We start from the raw sequence: 14,870 nt of genomic DNA on the forward strand, positions 1-14,870 counted from the left end.
CCGCGCTTTGTGTTTACGTCTTTTTGCAGAGTCCGTTTACCTGCTCTCATTTACTGTTTTAGCTGTTTGGTGGTTGTTGAAATTTATATTTAAAAATCCATTCAGGCTTTTAATGAATAGCTTTATTCGCTTTATTCAAGCTAAAATTGATTTTAATCAGAAAATTGATTATCGAAACACACCCCTAGTATAGGCCCCACAGATGAGTGGAAGACAGCAAACTATTTTTAACTTGCTGCTTAAACACTCGGAAGGAGCGGGGTGTCGTGCCAAACTCCTATTTATCGAATTTTCTTTGGCATTTAGCACGATTAAACCACATGTTGTAATCAGTCTTGGTTAAGTTGTTGCTGACTGGATTCTGGACTTTCTAACAGGCCACACAGGTGAGAGTATAAATACTGATAATGTTTGGTCTCTTCGGTGCCTGGAGAGGAAATGACAAGTTAAAAAAAAGTTTCTCTTCAGTTACAAGGAAAGCAACAAACTTTGTGCACTAAGACCTTGATTCAGAGAGACCACAGGGTTACAGGAAACTAACAAAGAGTGCCTTGCAGTTGGGTTTAAAAAATGGTTTGTAACTAAACCAGAAACTGTTCCTGGAAAAGGATCTTTGTCCAGTTGTATTGGTCTGCAGCAGAGCATGACTCCAGACAACAAAGGAACATGGCACAGTCTGATAAAACTAAACAAACCAGGTATAAAATCTGAAGAGTTAAAGTTTCGTTTCATTCAGGAACAGAGCAAACAGGACAAACACACACTCTACCAATCAGGCTACATACGAAGTTTAGATAAATCAGGTAACAGCCATTCTTTGGTGTCTAAAAAGAAGCTGGAGTAGATTAAGTATGTTTCTATTATCATCTTATTAGCAGTCACCTGGGAAACAGTTAGTCTTCCCAGTGTCTCCAGATAAATACTGATTACAGCTGTGTTAATGGAAATGTGCAGCATCGTTTACAAGAGAGAGAAGTTATAAAAACATCACCTCACACTCACACATAATCAAAAACACAAGTGGATCTGTGGAAAATAGTCACATATCAGAGCAAAATGTCTTGTTGACATTGATTAATGACAGAATGAAATTAGTTCTTGTAAAAATGTTGAGGTGTTAGCGAGTAATTTTAGGGAAAATACACTTGCCGTTTAAATTGATAGGTTTCAGTCATGTTGACAGTGTCTCTCTCAGCTCTTTTTAATGGATTTTTTTTATAAGTGGTGAGTGCTGGATACAAGCCTCTGGCAAATACAGAAGTGCATTTAGATATTTATAGGCAAAATTAGGCAAATAAAACTAAAATTGCTGTTTAAAAAATGCCTGGTGTATAACAATAATAAAATGTGTTAATATGAAATGGAAATGTGTGTTATGGATACGTGTTGATGGTGGCATTTAACGTGGCATTAAGCGAGTCTTCAAATTACTTTATAATGGACTCCAGAGCAATTCAGCATTACCATAATGGTCAGTGCAGCTCGCTCTGTATTAGAATCTGTTCAGAAGAGGAACGAGTTTGAAATGTGTATTCAAAATAGTTGTGCTTAAGTTTTCTTTCTGACAAAAGTTTAAGGAAAAGTGACAATGGCTGATTGCTGTATACTGCATACCTTTGAAGCATTATACCTATAACGAAATGCACTCAGCTATGTTATTGGGTGGTGCGGTTTCACCATCACCACCAGCAGCAGCCTGAGCTGTTCATACAAGCCAGGATGGATCCATGCTTTCATATTGTGTACATAGTTTACTCTAAATTCTGACACCACCATCTGTATTTTGTAACAGAAATCAAGGCTCATCAGACCAAATGACATTTTTCCAGTCTGCTGTTAAATTATGGTGAGTCTGTGTGGATTTTAGCCTACGTTTCTTGTTCTTCGCTAACAGCAGTGGCGCCTGGTGTGATCTTCTGTAGCCCACGAGCTTCAAGGTTAAAGGTTCTGGTCCTTTAGAGATGCTCTTCTGCATACCCGCTTAGTAACAAGTGATGTCCTTTCAGCTTGAAGCAGTCTTGCCCATCTCTTCAGACCTCTGACAAGGCATTTTCTCTCAGAACGGCTGGAGGCTATCCCAGCCGAGAGGCTGATATAGAGTCTGGTATAGGCGAGTGTCAGGGTACACCCTAGACCTACACCCTAGGCCTACACCCTAGGCCTACACCCTAGCCCTCTGTCACAGGCCTAACACAGGGCATGCACATTTATACTTGGGGGCAATTTAAGATCACCAACTTTCATATTGTAAAATCTTAATAAAGCCTGGTGAGTTTTCGGGAAATTCTTTTTCCATTAACAGTTAAAAATCAATGCAGGTGAAAAAGCCAAACAACCCTTAACTGGAGGAAGAAACCATCAATGTTTGTAGGAGTTCGTCCATATAAAAGCTTGTAAGGAATCTAGAAACTGAACACCAATTCCTGTCATGAATATAGAACCATTGTCTGAATTGGATATATAGTGGTTATGTCAAATAACACATATGATCTTTATTTTTAAATGCGGGCAGTGTTACAAACTCGGTGATGAAATTCTGACAAGCAACTCTCCAATAAGATGGGAGGAGTCAGGAGGAATAAAAGAGAAGACTGTTTGTGTGCATTTCCCAGAACACAAGTGGTTCAAGTAGAGATCCCTGTGGCACATCAGTATTAACGTACACAATGCTTTGTGTTCTTTGTCTCAGTTTTCGGTAACAATGTCACCAACCACAGCGCAGTGTGAGATTAGATCATCGAAGAACTCATTGGCTACACTGATCAGTGCAGGTTTTCAAGAGTTTTCTGATTTCAACTCAAATCCCATCCACCTTCATCAGCTGAGTATCTTTGCTAATATGTGGCTAATAAGTTTTTATAAGAGATTCAGAATATTGACTATATTTCTACCATGAAGCCGTCTTTTCAACAGTTCTTCTGGGGTTGCCTGAAGTATAGTCTAGATTTTGTAACATTTTAGGAATATTAATATTATGCAAATGCTTATGACAAAATTGCTGAAACAAATGTTTCCAACTGTTTTTAATTTTAGTCTTTCCATTACTATTGGTATCCAAATGAGAACCGTGCTTTTGCAGCAAAAAACACCAGACTGTATAATTAAAATGCCTCAAATTGTTTCAGAATTTCAAGTTCTAATGGAGCTTCTGACTGATCCGGTGCACCAAAAGTCATTTATTCTAAATAGTCCTGCAGCAAAATATGTTGACAAAAGCTCTGACAGTTGGAAGTATGCCACATTTAAATGCAAATCACACTATACTTAATGTGTAATCCATCTGTTCTTCATTATCTAATGAGTTACAAGCTTGAGGATCAACTGAGTGAAGCCGAGTGAACATCAAACAGTGAATCGTTCCTGAAGCCAAAGATTATCTGTCAGCACAAAATCCCAAAACTCCACAAAATAATCTGATGTAGTCCCGCTTTATCATTGCATGCACAGTAGAGGAAGGCTTGTGTTCACAATGCAGGAAACCAAATCGCCTGCCTTCCTCTGACTTTGAAATGGCTGAAGATGAAGCATTTAAATAGCCGCTAGGTGGACTGCAGTCGGGAGTGAACGGCAGAGGAAAAAATGCCCACCTTTGCACATTGAGACACGTCATTGCTGAACTACAACATGTCGCATGCAGACCCCTGTCAGCTCGCCACCAGTAATAGCAACATTTCTAAAGAAATTATCATCCTTTGCTCCAATTATGTCAACCCCGAACAACATGTTACTTAACTCTCAAGTGGAGCTCTGCAGAGAGTAGATGAGGTGGCAGGAAATGGAAAACTATCAGGCTGTCAGAATGGATTACACTGACAAAGCACCTGCCTCTTCTGTGGAGCTGGAAAACAGAACCTAAAGCCACAGTCAGCCATTCCATCACGGATACTGATATTTGAGAAGTGTCATGAACTGAGAATAATTACTGGAAAGGCTAGTGAGGACCAAGCTCAGTAGATTCAAGAGGACATTACTAAAATGTATAGGCACAGCTCTCTCCTTTCAGCTTAAATTCTATTATCAGCATTATAGTACAGGCAAAATATTTTATGTAGAGCAATGTAGGGTGCAAATCAGCAAATTATCCTGCAGGAGTCTTGAATGTCTAAACCATTTTTCTACTAAAACAATGTATTAAAAGAAGAGGAAGGAGCAGGGTGCTGCAGTGACTTCTGTGTGGAGTTTGCATGTTCTCCCTGAGCATGTGTGGCTTTTTCCCACCAACATGTATTTACAGTATGTTTGTTAACTGGTAATGATTTTTTTTGTTAGCTCTGTAGGCTCATTCTGCAACATATCCCAGCTGCCATAGGATGAGAGGCAGGGTACACCCTGGACAGCTCACCAGCCCACCGCAGCGCTAACACATAGACGCTAACACTTAAGGGCAATTTAGAACACTAATTGTGCAATTCTAATGAGGATACATGGCATTATTTGGTATGACCAGCTATATTCAGAGTGTATTTTTCTGTGTTCATAAATCCATCAATTTTGACGAGAGCCCCAAAATCACTGGTTGGCATGTAGCTAAAAATGATGACCGAACGTCCACTGTGTTTTACAGATGTTTGTCGACACCATCTGTTGTAACTCTCTATTTGAACCAGAAATGTAAAACTCAGATTCATCAGTCCCTAAAAAACCTTTTTGCCACTGATTTTCACATCAGTTCTTGCATAAACTGTGATACCTCAGCCTTTCCTCTCTATTCCTTAACCTTTTAAAGCCAAGTGTATCATACTTGATACATGAGTTTTTGTGAGTTTTTGAGACTTAAAAACTAAAATGAATGGCACAATACATTTTTAAGGAGCACGAAATATTACTCAAGGACACACACGATCCTGAGAGATGCCAAGTTTTTGGCCAATAGCTTGTTGGGATTCACCTTGTTGGTGCAGAAATAATACTTTATGCCTTTGACACCATTATCTTTAGCATTTTTCATAGATTGTTTCCAGTTCTTTAATTCAATTCAAACTGTGTGTTTTACTGACAGGTCGGTAATAACACAGTGCCTAAAGAATTTAAAGGTGGTTCTTTGCCAAGTTCTCCGTCATTCATAGACAAACTACTGATTCGTCCCCTGAGTTGGGTGGCTTAACAAACCACATTTCTCTGGAAACTGTAAGGTACAAGGACTGGACTAAAAATGTGTGTAAAAGCAGTCAATGACCAAAGACGGAGTTCTTCAGAAATCCTGGAAAACTATTGCTTAAGATCATTTAATAAAATACTGGCGGCTGCTACCCTCAGTCTCTGAATAGATGCACAAAGTGTCAATTTGATAATCCTACATCACCTCATTCAAGTTATCCTTCCAACTGACGAAACTGGTTGTCCATGCTGGCCGGCTGAGAGGTAATATATATAAAGAAACGATGAGTGGGACTCCGTAAAGCAAGTAAAATTAGTCAAGTCAGTCTCAAAATAATCTAAGAGCTGATTTTACTCAGACTGATGGTCTGATGGAGAATTGGCTGAACCACCAACCATAAAACAGCAATCCTAGAAAATGTAGCATAGGGCATTATTATGTGCATCAGTGACTCAGCACTGCTGCACAATGCTGGAAGCAAGGCACTGAAAAAAGAAAGCTGAAACTGATTTACAACACTGAGGCAAAATTGTGTAGGTTTTTTTTTTTTTTTTAATTAAAAGGTAAGTTTTTGTTGTTAAAACAAATAACGGACCCGTACGTGACATCATTCCACAAGAAGAAGGAGCTGGTGTTCATCATTGCCACGCATTATTGCAGTTCTTCTGTGAGGATGTTGTTTGTGTACCAACTTTGCCTCAACTTGCCTTCACGATTTTAACTTTTCCCACATTTTCAGACTGAGTTTTGACAGTGAATTCAGCAGAATGCAGCCATTTAATGTAAAAGTAAAGAGCAATATGAACTCAAAAAAAGGCAATGTCTTTTCTGACAAGAAAATAGGAGCAGCATGCTCCTCACCCCACCGTGCCCCTGGTGGCTGCACAGGATTCGGGTTTATTGGGTGTGCTGTCAGTGAAGAAATTGCAGTCTCTTACACTCTCCACCATTTCTCCCTGTGTGATTGTTGAGTGTTAATGAAAAATGGTCAGTCTAGATAAAAGTCCTTTCTCACAACTGGGGAACTCAAAACCATTTCCTGTTAGTGCTTTGGAATGTTTATGTGACAAAATATCAATTTTGTCGGAAAATTTGCCCTTTTGAAACAACATATGGTGACGGTGCTCATCCCTTTTTCTTACTATCAAAATGTCTAAGACTGCTTTTTCCTTGATGGATGTCATCAAGCACCAAGGTTGTCATAATAAAGGAAAATAAAATACACACTCTTAGCTTGGCCATGACATTGGACAGAAACATGATGTGGAATGTAAAATTAATGCCACAGCGGTGGGTTTAGACCGTTTTTTGTGGCCATGCTACGCACACTTTCTTCCACATTAGCGTTGCACTGAAATGACGCATCTATTCTATAACTTCTGTAGGCCCCCTCTTTTATTTATTTATAGAGGAAATTAATATATGAGGGAGTCAGCTCAGGTCGAAGATATAGTTAGGCAAGGTTGAGGGTTTGGACACGTGCGGCGAAAGGATAATGGATATAATGGACAAACGATGCTGAATATGGAGCTGTGAATCAGGAGGTAAAGAGGAAGACGACTGAGTTCATGGATGTAACGAAGGAGGACATGCAGATGGGGAGGTGTGACAAAAGAGATTGCTAGGAATAGGGTGAGATGGAGGCACCCCCCAAAAATGATGAAATCTATATGGGGATATGACTAAATAAGTCTAGTATGCACTTTCAGCTCAGTTTTGTTGTCCACCAGCTGTAAACAGAAATACCTGGACCTTTAGCGGCTTTAGTCAATGGTCTGTTTTGTAAAGTCGCTACTAAATGTGTTGCTAAAGTTTAACCAGAACTGAGAGAGGCTAAAATGTCAAAATGTCATGAGTGTGCATTTGCTTTGTAGTGTAGTTCATCTGAGGCCGACCTCATGCTTAAAGAACATTTCCTTTACAAACCATTTCATATGATGCTACTGAGTTACTTAATTTTTCCCCAAAAAAGAAAATCAAATGACATTGCATGCCATTAAGTTATGTGCTGCCCTACTTTTCCTTAAATCTCTATCTTGAGGCTTCCTATCATTATTCTGTGAACATGAAAGTGAAATCGTGCCTTGTACTGCACTAAAAAATCTCAAACACAACACACAATTAGGCCTACTCAAAGAACAAAAACAACCACTCACATAACACTCCTCTGTGAGGCAAGAACGATCTCTGTTGACGTGACCAAAAACACTCCAGAGGCCTGCTTTTGCCATTTTGTATTTTTGCAGCTTTTAAAAATGTTATTTTGTTCTCGGGAAACTGCTCATGTTGCCAGACACCTGGTTTACAACTGAAGATTTTCATGTAAAGACCCTTTATACAGAGCCAGCTGATCTGTAATGTTACAGATTTGTACCAGAATTATTTTTGCATAGGCAGGTATGTGTCAGGGTTTACTGTGCAAAATAAGATTGTGCACAGACCGTCCAGAGACGTGTGCTTCTCCAGTGCCTGCTAGAGATTTAAATGGAAACACTTTAAATCTATGAAAGGTTAAAATGACCACCTGCTGCCCTTCATGATTACTCTGAATAATGCATATGAAATGACAAGCCAGACATCCTGTTTTAAAGCTACCCTTTCCATTATAAATGACTGTATTAATATGCAATTATCTGAGGATTTACCATTAAAACCAAAATATTATCTTTAGGTAAATAGATTTGTTTATCCAGGAGAACTCAAACACTTTCTCTTTGATGCACTGATACACATGTTTTTGTTAGCTAGTGTTGTCAGTGAAGGTAATGAGCAAACTGTATCATGCTGTCCTCTGGTAAGACTGAAGTATCCCCTCTGTGAAATCAGCTGCTTCTACACTGAAACGTCTCCCAACCCGGCATCCCAGCAGTACACTGTAATCACAGCCATTACCACTGAAGATCAAGAAAGCTCAGTGAGCAAATAACAGCTTTGTAGGATGACAGAACAAAATGAATGACTTAGGTCTGTTTTCTTTTTGACCCTTCCTACCCTGTGACGGCGCATTGATTCAACTGCTTCATGAACTCAAACAGGCAGAGGCTCTGTTGCTACTGTGGGCAGAGTCACACTCTGATTCTGCAGCTGTGGATATGAAATGAAAATTACACTTTGTTATTTTGACACAGAGCTATTAAAATAGAGCCACTATTTAACATAGCCTATGATTAAGCATAAAAAAAAAATGACCAAAACTAACGTGATATAATTCCACAATATTTTAAACTGCTAATACAAAATTTTCCCCTAAAAAATATGAAAACAAATAGGTTTTGGTGGGTTTGCAGGTATTACTCTTAGGCAAAAACAATCTTCATCAGTGAAGCCAGTAAATCTTTGTTTTGACATGAATGAATGTTGGAAGCAACAGCAAGACTCTAGCTGAGGTAATTAATTCTCCTCCCTCTGCCAGGGGCCAACTCTCAGGTCTGGGACCTGCAGTGTGGAAAAAATAAAAAACACCATCCTAGCATATGTGTGCAGAGGATGTTATGGATTACTTCACATTTAATAACACGTCAAAGTCAAAGGAGATTTGTATGAGCAACAGTCCAAAAAGAGAGGCGGAGGATCAAGCTGCAGCTGATAACGCTACAGCTGCCATGATAGTGGTCAGCCCTGCTGAGCTAGCTAGAATGATAAATGGTGTGTCTTCATAGTCGCTGAATGAAGCAGAGTTTGCTCCTGTTGCTGATGTTAAATCAAAGCTTCCTAAAAAGCTGTTATTTTATAACTTCTTACCATCTTACAACTTCAGTTTCAACCACAGGTTAAACTGGGATTTAAAAATCTGATACTCCAATAAAGCAACCAGTATTTTTTTCCTTTCTAAAGAACAACTCCAATAGAGTTGTTCATCAGACTAATAATGACCCCTAACAGTTATAAAGGGTAGTTATTTACTCATGTTTGCTCTGTCCAACTCTGCTCAGATTAGATGGATGTTTGATTAATTTTCAATTCATTTTCATTTATTAGTCATTATAAGTGTCACCTTAACTGCCAAATAGCTTATATCGGTTGATATCCTCAGCCCAGCGGTATATCGGTCGGGCCCTCATTGAAGGAAGCTTCATGGTTTTAGGAAATCTCCTCCTGTGTCTATATTCTAATATCAGTGCCATTCTTCCCCTACTAGCTGTCCGTTCTAGGCTCGACGTAGGCAGTTAATAGAACAAGTAACGCGTTGAGTACTTCGCTGGTGAGACAAAATGAAAAAAATGTAAAAAATCATCTCTCCATCCACTGGTAGCTTGCAATTTTCAGCTACTGTACTTCCATACTAATGCATTTTTTTCAGACTTTAATTCTATTTTATTTATATAACTCCAAATCACGACAACAGTCACTTCAAGGCACTTTATATTGTCAGATAAAGACCGTCCGATAATGCAAAGAAAACCCCAAAAATCAGATGAGCCCCTATGAGCGAGCACTTGGCGAATGTGGGAAGGAAAAACTCCCTTTTAACAGGAAAATTCCAGCACACCCAGGCTCAGGGCAGAGCCACCATCTAATGTCACTAGTTTGGGGTGAGGGGAAGGAAAAGGGACACTGTGGAAGAGAGCAAGGAATTAATAATAACGCAAACAAATACAATCCTTCTGGTGTGATTTGTCTACACTTTGTTAGACATTTTGCAAACCATCACATTTACTTTAAATTTAATTTATCTTAGATTTTTAAATATCAGTATTGTGCACACTCTTCCCAAACAGCTGTTTTCTTCAAAATGCCCTTTCCTCTAATATTCTGAGCCACAAATCTCCACTTCAGTAGCACTTACAAACTTTCCACTTGGATTCCTCTATGTAATCTAAAGCTTTACACCGAGGACTCGTTCATATATCATTCAGTGACTGATGGAATATTTTATTTCCAGAAACATGTCAGAAATTGACTTCTCTGTCTGTTGACTGAATCTTCCGATTCATGGAATAATAAAGAAGTCGTATCCAAAAGCTTCACTGTCAAAACCTGTAACTCCAACAAAATAAAACAAGAATTTAGAACCTGGATCTACATCACAATATTCACAGGATGGCAGGAAAACGCACAAATATTGAGATTTACATGTCTTATTTGCCCCTACTTGGATACTTTAACAACATTTCTGAAAACCTCTATTGCAAAAAATATTTTTAAAGTAATTAGTCACCAAGAATTCATCATGATATGATTTAGTTGATATCTTTTTACCTTCTTGACCAGCAAAAGCCCACATAAAGAGAAAAAAGGAGGAGTGGAGGTTTAAATTCTAAGACTTAAAAAGCATTTTCATTATACGCCTCCAAAGAGACATCAATGCTGATAAGGCTCCTCTAACCGCAAACAAGGTCAACTCGAAGTCTTTTATGAGGCTTCTTATTCATTAAAACTCCTGTTATTTGAATGAATTTTCAAAAAATGATTGCGTATCGAACACTTGCAAAGCTGAGATAACCTATAGCTGTTCACCGTTACTGCTACTAACAACCTACACCTTTCTCATTGTTGTTATGTGCATGCACTTGGGTGATCTCACATAAATCCCAGCATCCCACGGCCAGACCTTTGTAACTGGTCTAAATCAGCCACAGTGTGTGGGCGTACTGGGGTTTTGTTATTGCATGTGGGATTAACCTTTTTCAGAAAACGAGCTCAGGTGTAATTTCTATCATTTAAAACTGAGTTTCAAGATTCCAGGACTGTCGCATATTGAGAAACCATTTCTCAGTCGAATGAAAATGTTACATCCACAAGATGTTCATTGTACTAATTGGAATAACAAGATGGCTCTGGCACACATTTATCTGTTGTTGTCCATCGCTGGGTGTGATCCCAGCAACGCCTCGATGAGATGAAGAGTCTGATAGTCTAACAATGCAGATTTCCCTAATGTACACAAACAGAAGGAAGCAGGGAGGAGATGTCAATATTAGCAGTGCAAATAGTCTCAGCTGCTACTAATGCTAATGGCCCTAATGTCTCAGCAGTATAGAAAATTACAAGCTACACTCACTGGCCACTTTATTAGTTACACTCGTAATATCAGGTCGGACTTCCTTTTAAGATAAGATAAGATGGCCTTTATTAGTCCCAGAGGTGGGAAATTTGTTTTGTTACAGCAAAAGTGCAAAGTTATGTAGCAGAAATTAGAAAACACTGGAATGCAATAAAATACAATAAAATAAAATAAAATACTATATACAATAGAATAAAATAGAAATACAAATACTATATACAACTGAGTAGGAAAATACAAAAACACAACTTCGTCAGAAGAAGAATTGCACGTATAGCAGTCTTATTGCACATGTGTGGGTTTGTGTGTTTGATCAGCTGCAAAAGTCTTTATTGTAAGTTAAGTTCAGAAAAGCTTTAATTCTTTATGGCGCTGTTCTGCAACACCCCAAAGGTGCTCTATTGGACTGAGATCTGGTGACTATGGAGGCCATTTGAGTACATTTGATAACTCACTGTGATATTTAAGAAACTAGTTTGAGATGATGTGAACTTTATGACATGGTGCGTTATCCAGCTGGGAGCACCCATCAGAAGACGGGTACACTGAGGATGGTTAGCAGCATGGTCAACAACATTACTTCAGTGGGCTGTGGCGTTTAAATGATATCCAGATAGTAATAAGGAGCCCAAAGTGCCGCAAGAAATATCCCCCCACACCATTACACCAATACCAGCCTGGTAATGCAGGATGGATCCATCCTTTCATGTTGCTTACTCCAAAATCTGACCCTACCATCTGAATGTCGCAGCAAAAATTGAGACTCATCAGACCAGGCAGGATTTTTCCAGTCTTCTATTGCCCGATTTTGCTGAGCCCGTGTGAAATGGAGCCTCAGTTTCCTGCTCTCAGCCTGCATGTGTGGCAGCCTGTCTGACACCAGTAACCGTCCCATGTTTAAAGTAAGCCAAAGTTGAAGGGATACCTCAAAAGAAGCACAGATTCAAAAGCACTCTCATCTTTCAAGCACACATAGGTGTTAATCACTGCACTACTCTCAGATAATTCATTTTCTTTAGTGTTTTAAACCTGTAGCTTTACTTGAAAGAATCAGTTACCTGTAAGAAATAAAGAGAGGCTGGTAAGACCCTGGCACTAAGCAGGAAAGAGATCAAACCCAAACCAATCAAGTTTTCATGTGCAACATCAGAAAAGTCTTTCTTACTGTGTTGTTTCCGTTTCCATTTAAATGTACACCACTGTCGAACAGCGGGGAGGATACTCGACTGTGATCTGGCCCCGGAGACCCTGAAACAAACAGCAGAATGATTCATGTTTACAAAAATCTTTTGAAGAATCACTGTTAAAGATTTAATCCAACTTCACACCTTTTCTATCAATATTTGAATTCATCTGGAAACAAAGGCGAGTCGGGAGTTGCACATAAACCTCAAACAGCATGTCCCAGCTCGTAGCCTTAAATTTTAAGGGTTATTATCAACTTTATTCTGCTGCCCTGCCTTTGAGCCATGCAGCGTAGATCACAGGCAGCATCCAAAAGAGACAAATGCTGCTCGTTGATATGATATTAGCTTGGCGTTGGAGGAACTGCTTTCTGATTCGGTCACACTCAGTAAAGTGTGGCAAGCGGCTCCTGGCCTTTCCTGCCTGTCATTTGTGCCATGGTACAACAAAGGCCGGCTTAGAGAGAATACAACTTGAACCTTTTCACTCTCAGACAACAAAAAACACAATTCACAGGGCCAAACAGCCTACAGCTAAAAACCTGAGCATCTCTGCACTGCAGCCTTCCCATGAATGTTAACACACCCGCACGATACGAAGGCTGGATTTCTCAAAGCGCTCACACTTTGATTTCCGGAGAATGTGGCGATTTATCGAGCTATAAATATTCATGCGTGCCTGTTAGTATTAATTATTTTTCTACATCTGTGTGCTCTTCGTAATTAGATAAATTGTACAAAGTGATTGTTGTGTTTACTGTGGGGACTGAAATCATTTGTATTGCATGGGGTTCATTCATTCATTTTGCTTACAGCTAATTCATAGGAGAACAATTATTAGCGGCTCAGCAGTGTGAGTGTTTGCTGCAAACACGAAACTGTCAACATCTAAAGGCACAGATGCAATGCAGCAAGTTACAGACTGTGACGTTGATGCATTAGCTGTGTTTACTACAGTAAAAGATAAGTTTAAAGAACTTTATTTGTAAGAGTTAGGAGATAAATTCAGTAGCAGTTTCTTATTCTTCCTTTAAAACAGACCAAGAGCTTAGTTAGGTTTAGCCTAATTTAGGATTAACAGAAAAATCACGAAAATCAGAGCGTCAAAGACATAGTAGGTCAGGGGTGTCCAGTCCTCGAGAGCTACTGTCCTGCAGCTTTTAGATGCATCCCTACTCCAACACAGCTGAATCAGATGGTTGGATTACCTCTTCAGCATGCCATCAAGTTTGGCAAAGGCCTAACAAGCCATTCATCTGATTCAGGTGTGTTGGAACAAGGATGCATCTAAAAGCTGCAGGACAGTAGCTCTCAAGGACTGGAGTTGGGCACCCCTGTAGTAGGTCATCCGGCTCATGATCCATCTCAGTTTAGATCAGGGGTCTCAAACTCAAGGCCTCGAGGACCGGTGTCCTGCAGGTTTTAGATCTCACCCTGGGTCAACACACCTGAATCAAATGATTAGTTCATTACCAGGCCTCTGGAGAACTTCAAGACATGTTGAGGAGGTCATTTAGCCATTTAAATCGGCTGTGTTGGATCAAGGACACATCTAAAACCTGCAGGACACCAGCCCTTGAGGCCTGGAGTTGGAGACCCCTGGTTTAGATGTTATTGGCCATAGAACAACAAATGTGACCTCAACCTTGAGCAGAGATTGGATGAAGATCCATTTGGTGATCATCATGTGGTGGTCACGTTTGATTAAGTTAGGAGTAAAGATCTCAAAACCACCGACTACCATCAGATTTGTATTAGCGCGTTTAAATTATCTGCATTTGTAAACACACCTGAAAACCCCAACAATAAGTCAGCAGAGCTGATTGAAACAGCTAGCCTGAATTTGCCCAAAGATCAGAAAATCCAACTACCGGCAACAACGGTATAAAGTGCTTTAACACGTAATATATACAGCAAACAGAAACAGCTGTTTCTCTGGCGTATAGAGCCTGCAGAGTGGCATCAATCTTTTTATCCAATTCTGGGGAAGAAAGAGAATTAGCATATGCCCTAAAATATCACTACCTTTTTTTTAAAAAGTGAGAGTAAAAACATGAGCAGCAGTATTTGAATTTCAAATGTGATGGCAGTTGGTGGATTGTTTACTTATGTTGAAGTGAAACTGTCAATGGGACAGGCGATTTTAAAAATCTTTTCTCTACAAAACATCAGACAAAGTGCTCATCAAATGTCACTTGAACCCAAACGAAGGTCATGGCATCTTTGTTTCCCCCCTTCAGTCCAAAACTCAGTTATTGAGATTTTTAGCACAGAAAACAAACAAAAAACAAACCAGTCATATCTGAACTTTCCAGTTATCACAGTCTGGAGATTTTGGCAAAGCAAAAAAAAAACTATCAGAGAAACTGGCAATCAAATTTGAGTGGGTGTACTAATCAATTAAAGCATCCCTGCTGGCTCGGTTTTCAGGGTTACAAAATCCAGCCACTAACAGCCCTTCTTTTTTTGTTTGTTTGTTTGTTTGTTTGTTTGTTGCCTTTTCTGAATTTCAGCAATGACATCACCACAGCCCTACCTTGAAATTAGATCAAACCACAGCTACACAGTCCTGATATACAACAGA

The 14,870-nt window shown here is 39.4% G+C and overlaps 1 protein-coding gene across 1 annotated transcript in view; it reads right to left on the reverse strand.

Annotated features, from left to right (window-relative positions):
• Positions 1-14,870, reverse strand: part of sntg2 (syntrophin, gamma 2) — a 99,797-nt gene that overhangs the window by 51,531 nt on the left and 33,396 nt on the right. The window contains exon 8 of the mRNA XM_031732027.2: positions 12,268-12,350. Coding sequence (XP_031587887.1) covers positions 12,268-12,350 — 83 coding nt within the window. The remainder of the gene's footprint in view (positions 1-12,267; positions 12,351-14,870) is intronic.

This window comes from Oreochromis aureus, linkage group 19 (genome assembly GCF_013358895.1).
Source record: "Oreochromis aureus strain Israel breed Guangdong linkage group 19, ZZ_aureus, whole genome shotgun sequence".
Taxonomy (NCBI): Eukaryota; Metazoa; Chordata; class Actinopteri; order Cichliformes; family Cichlidae; genus Oreochromis; species Oreochromis aureus.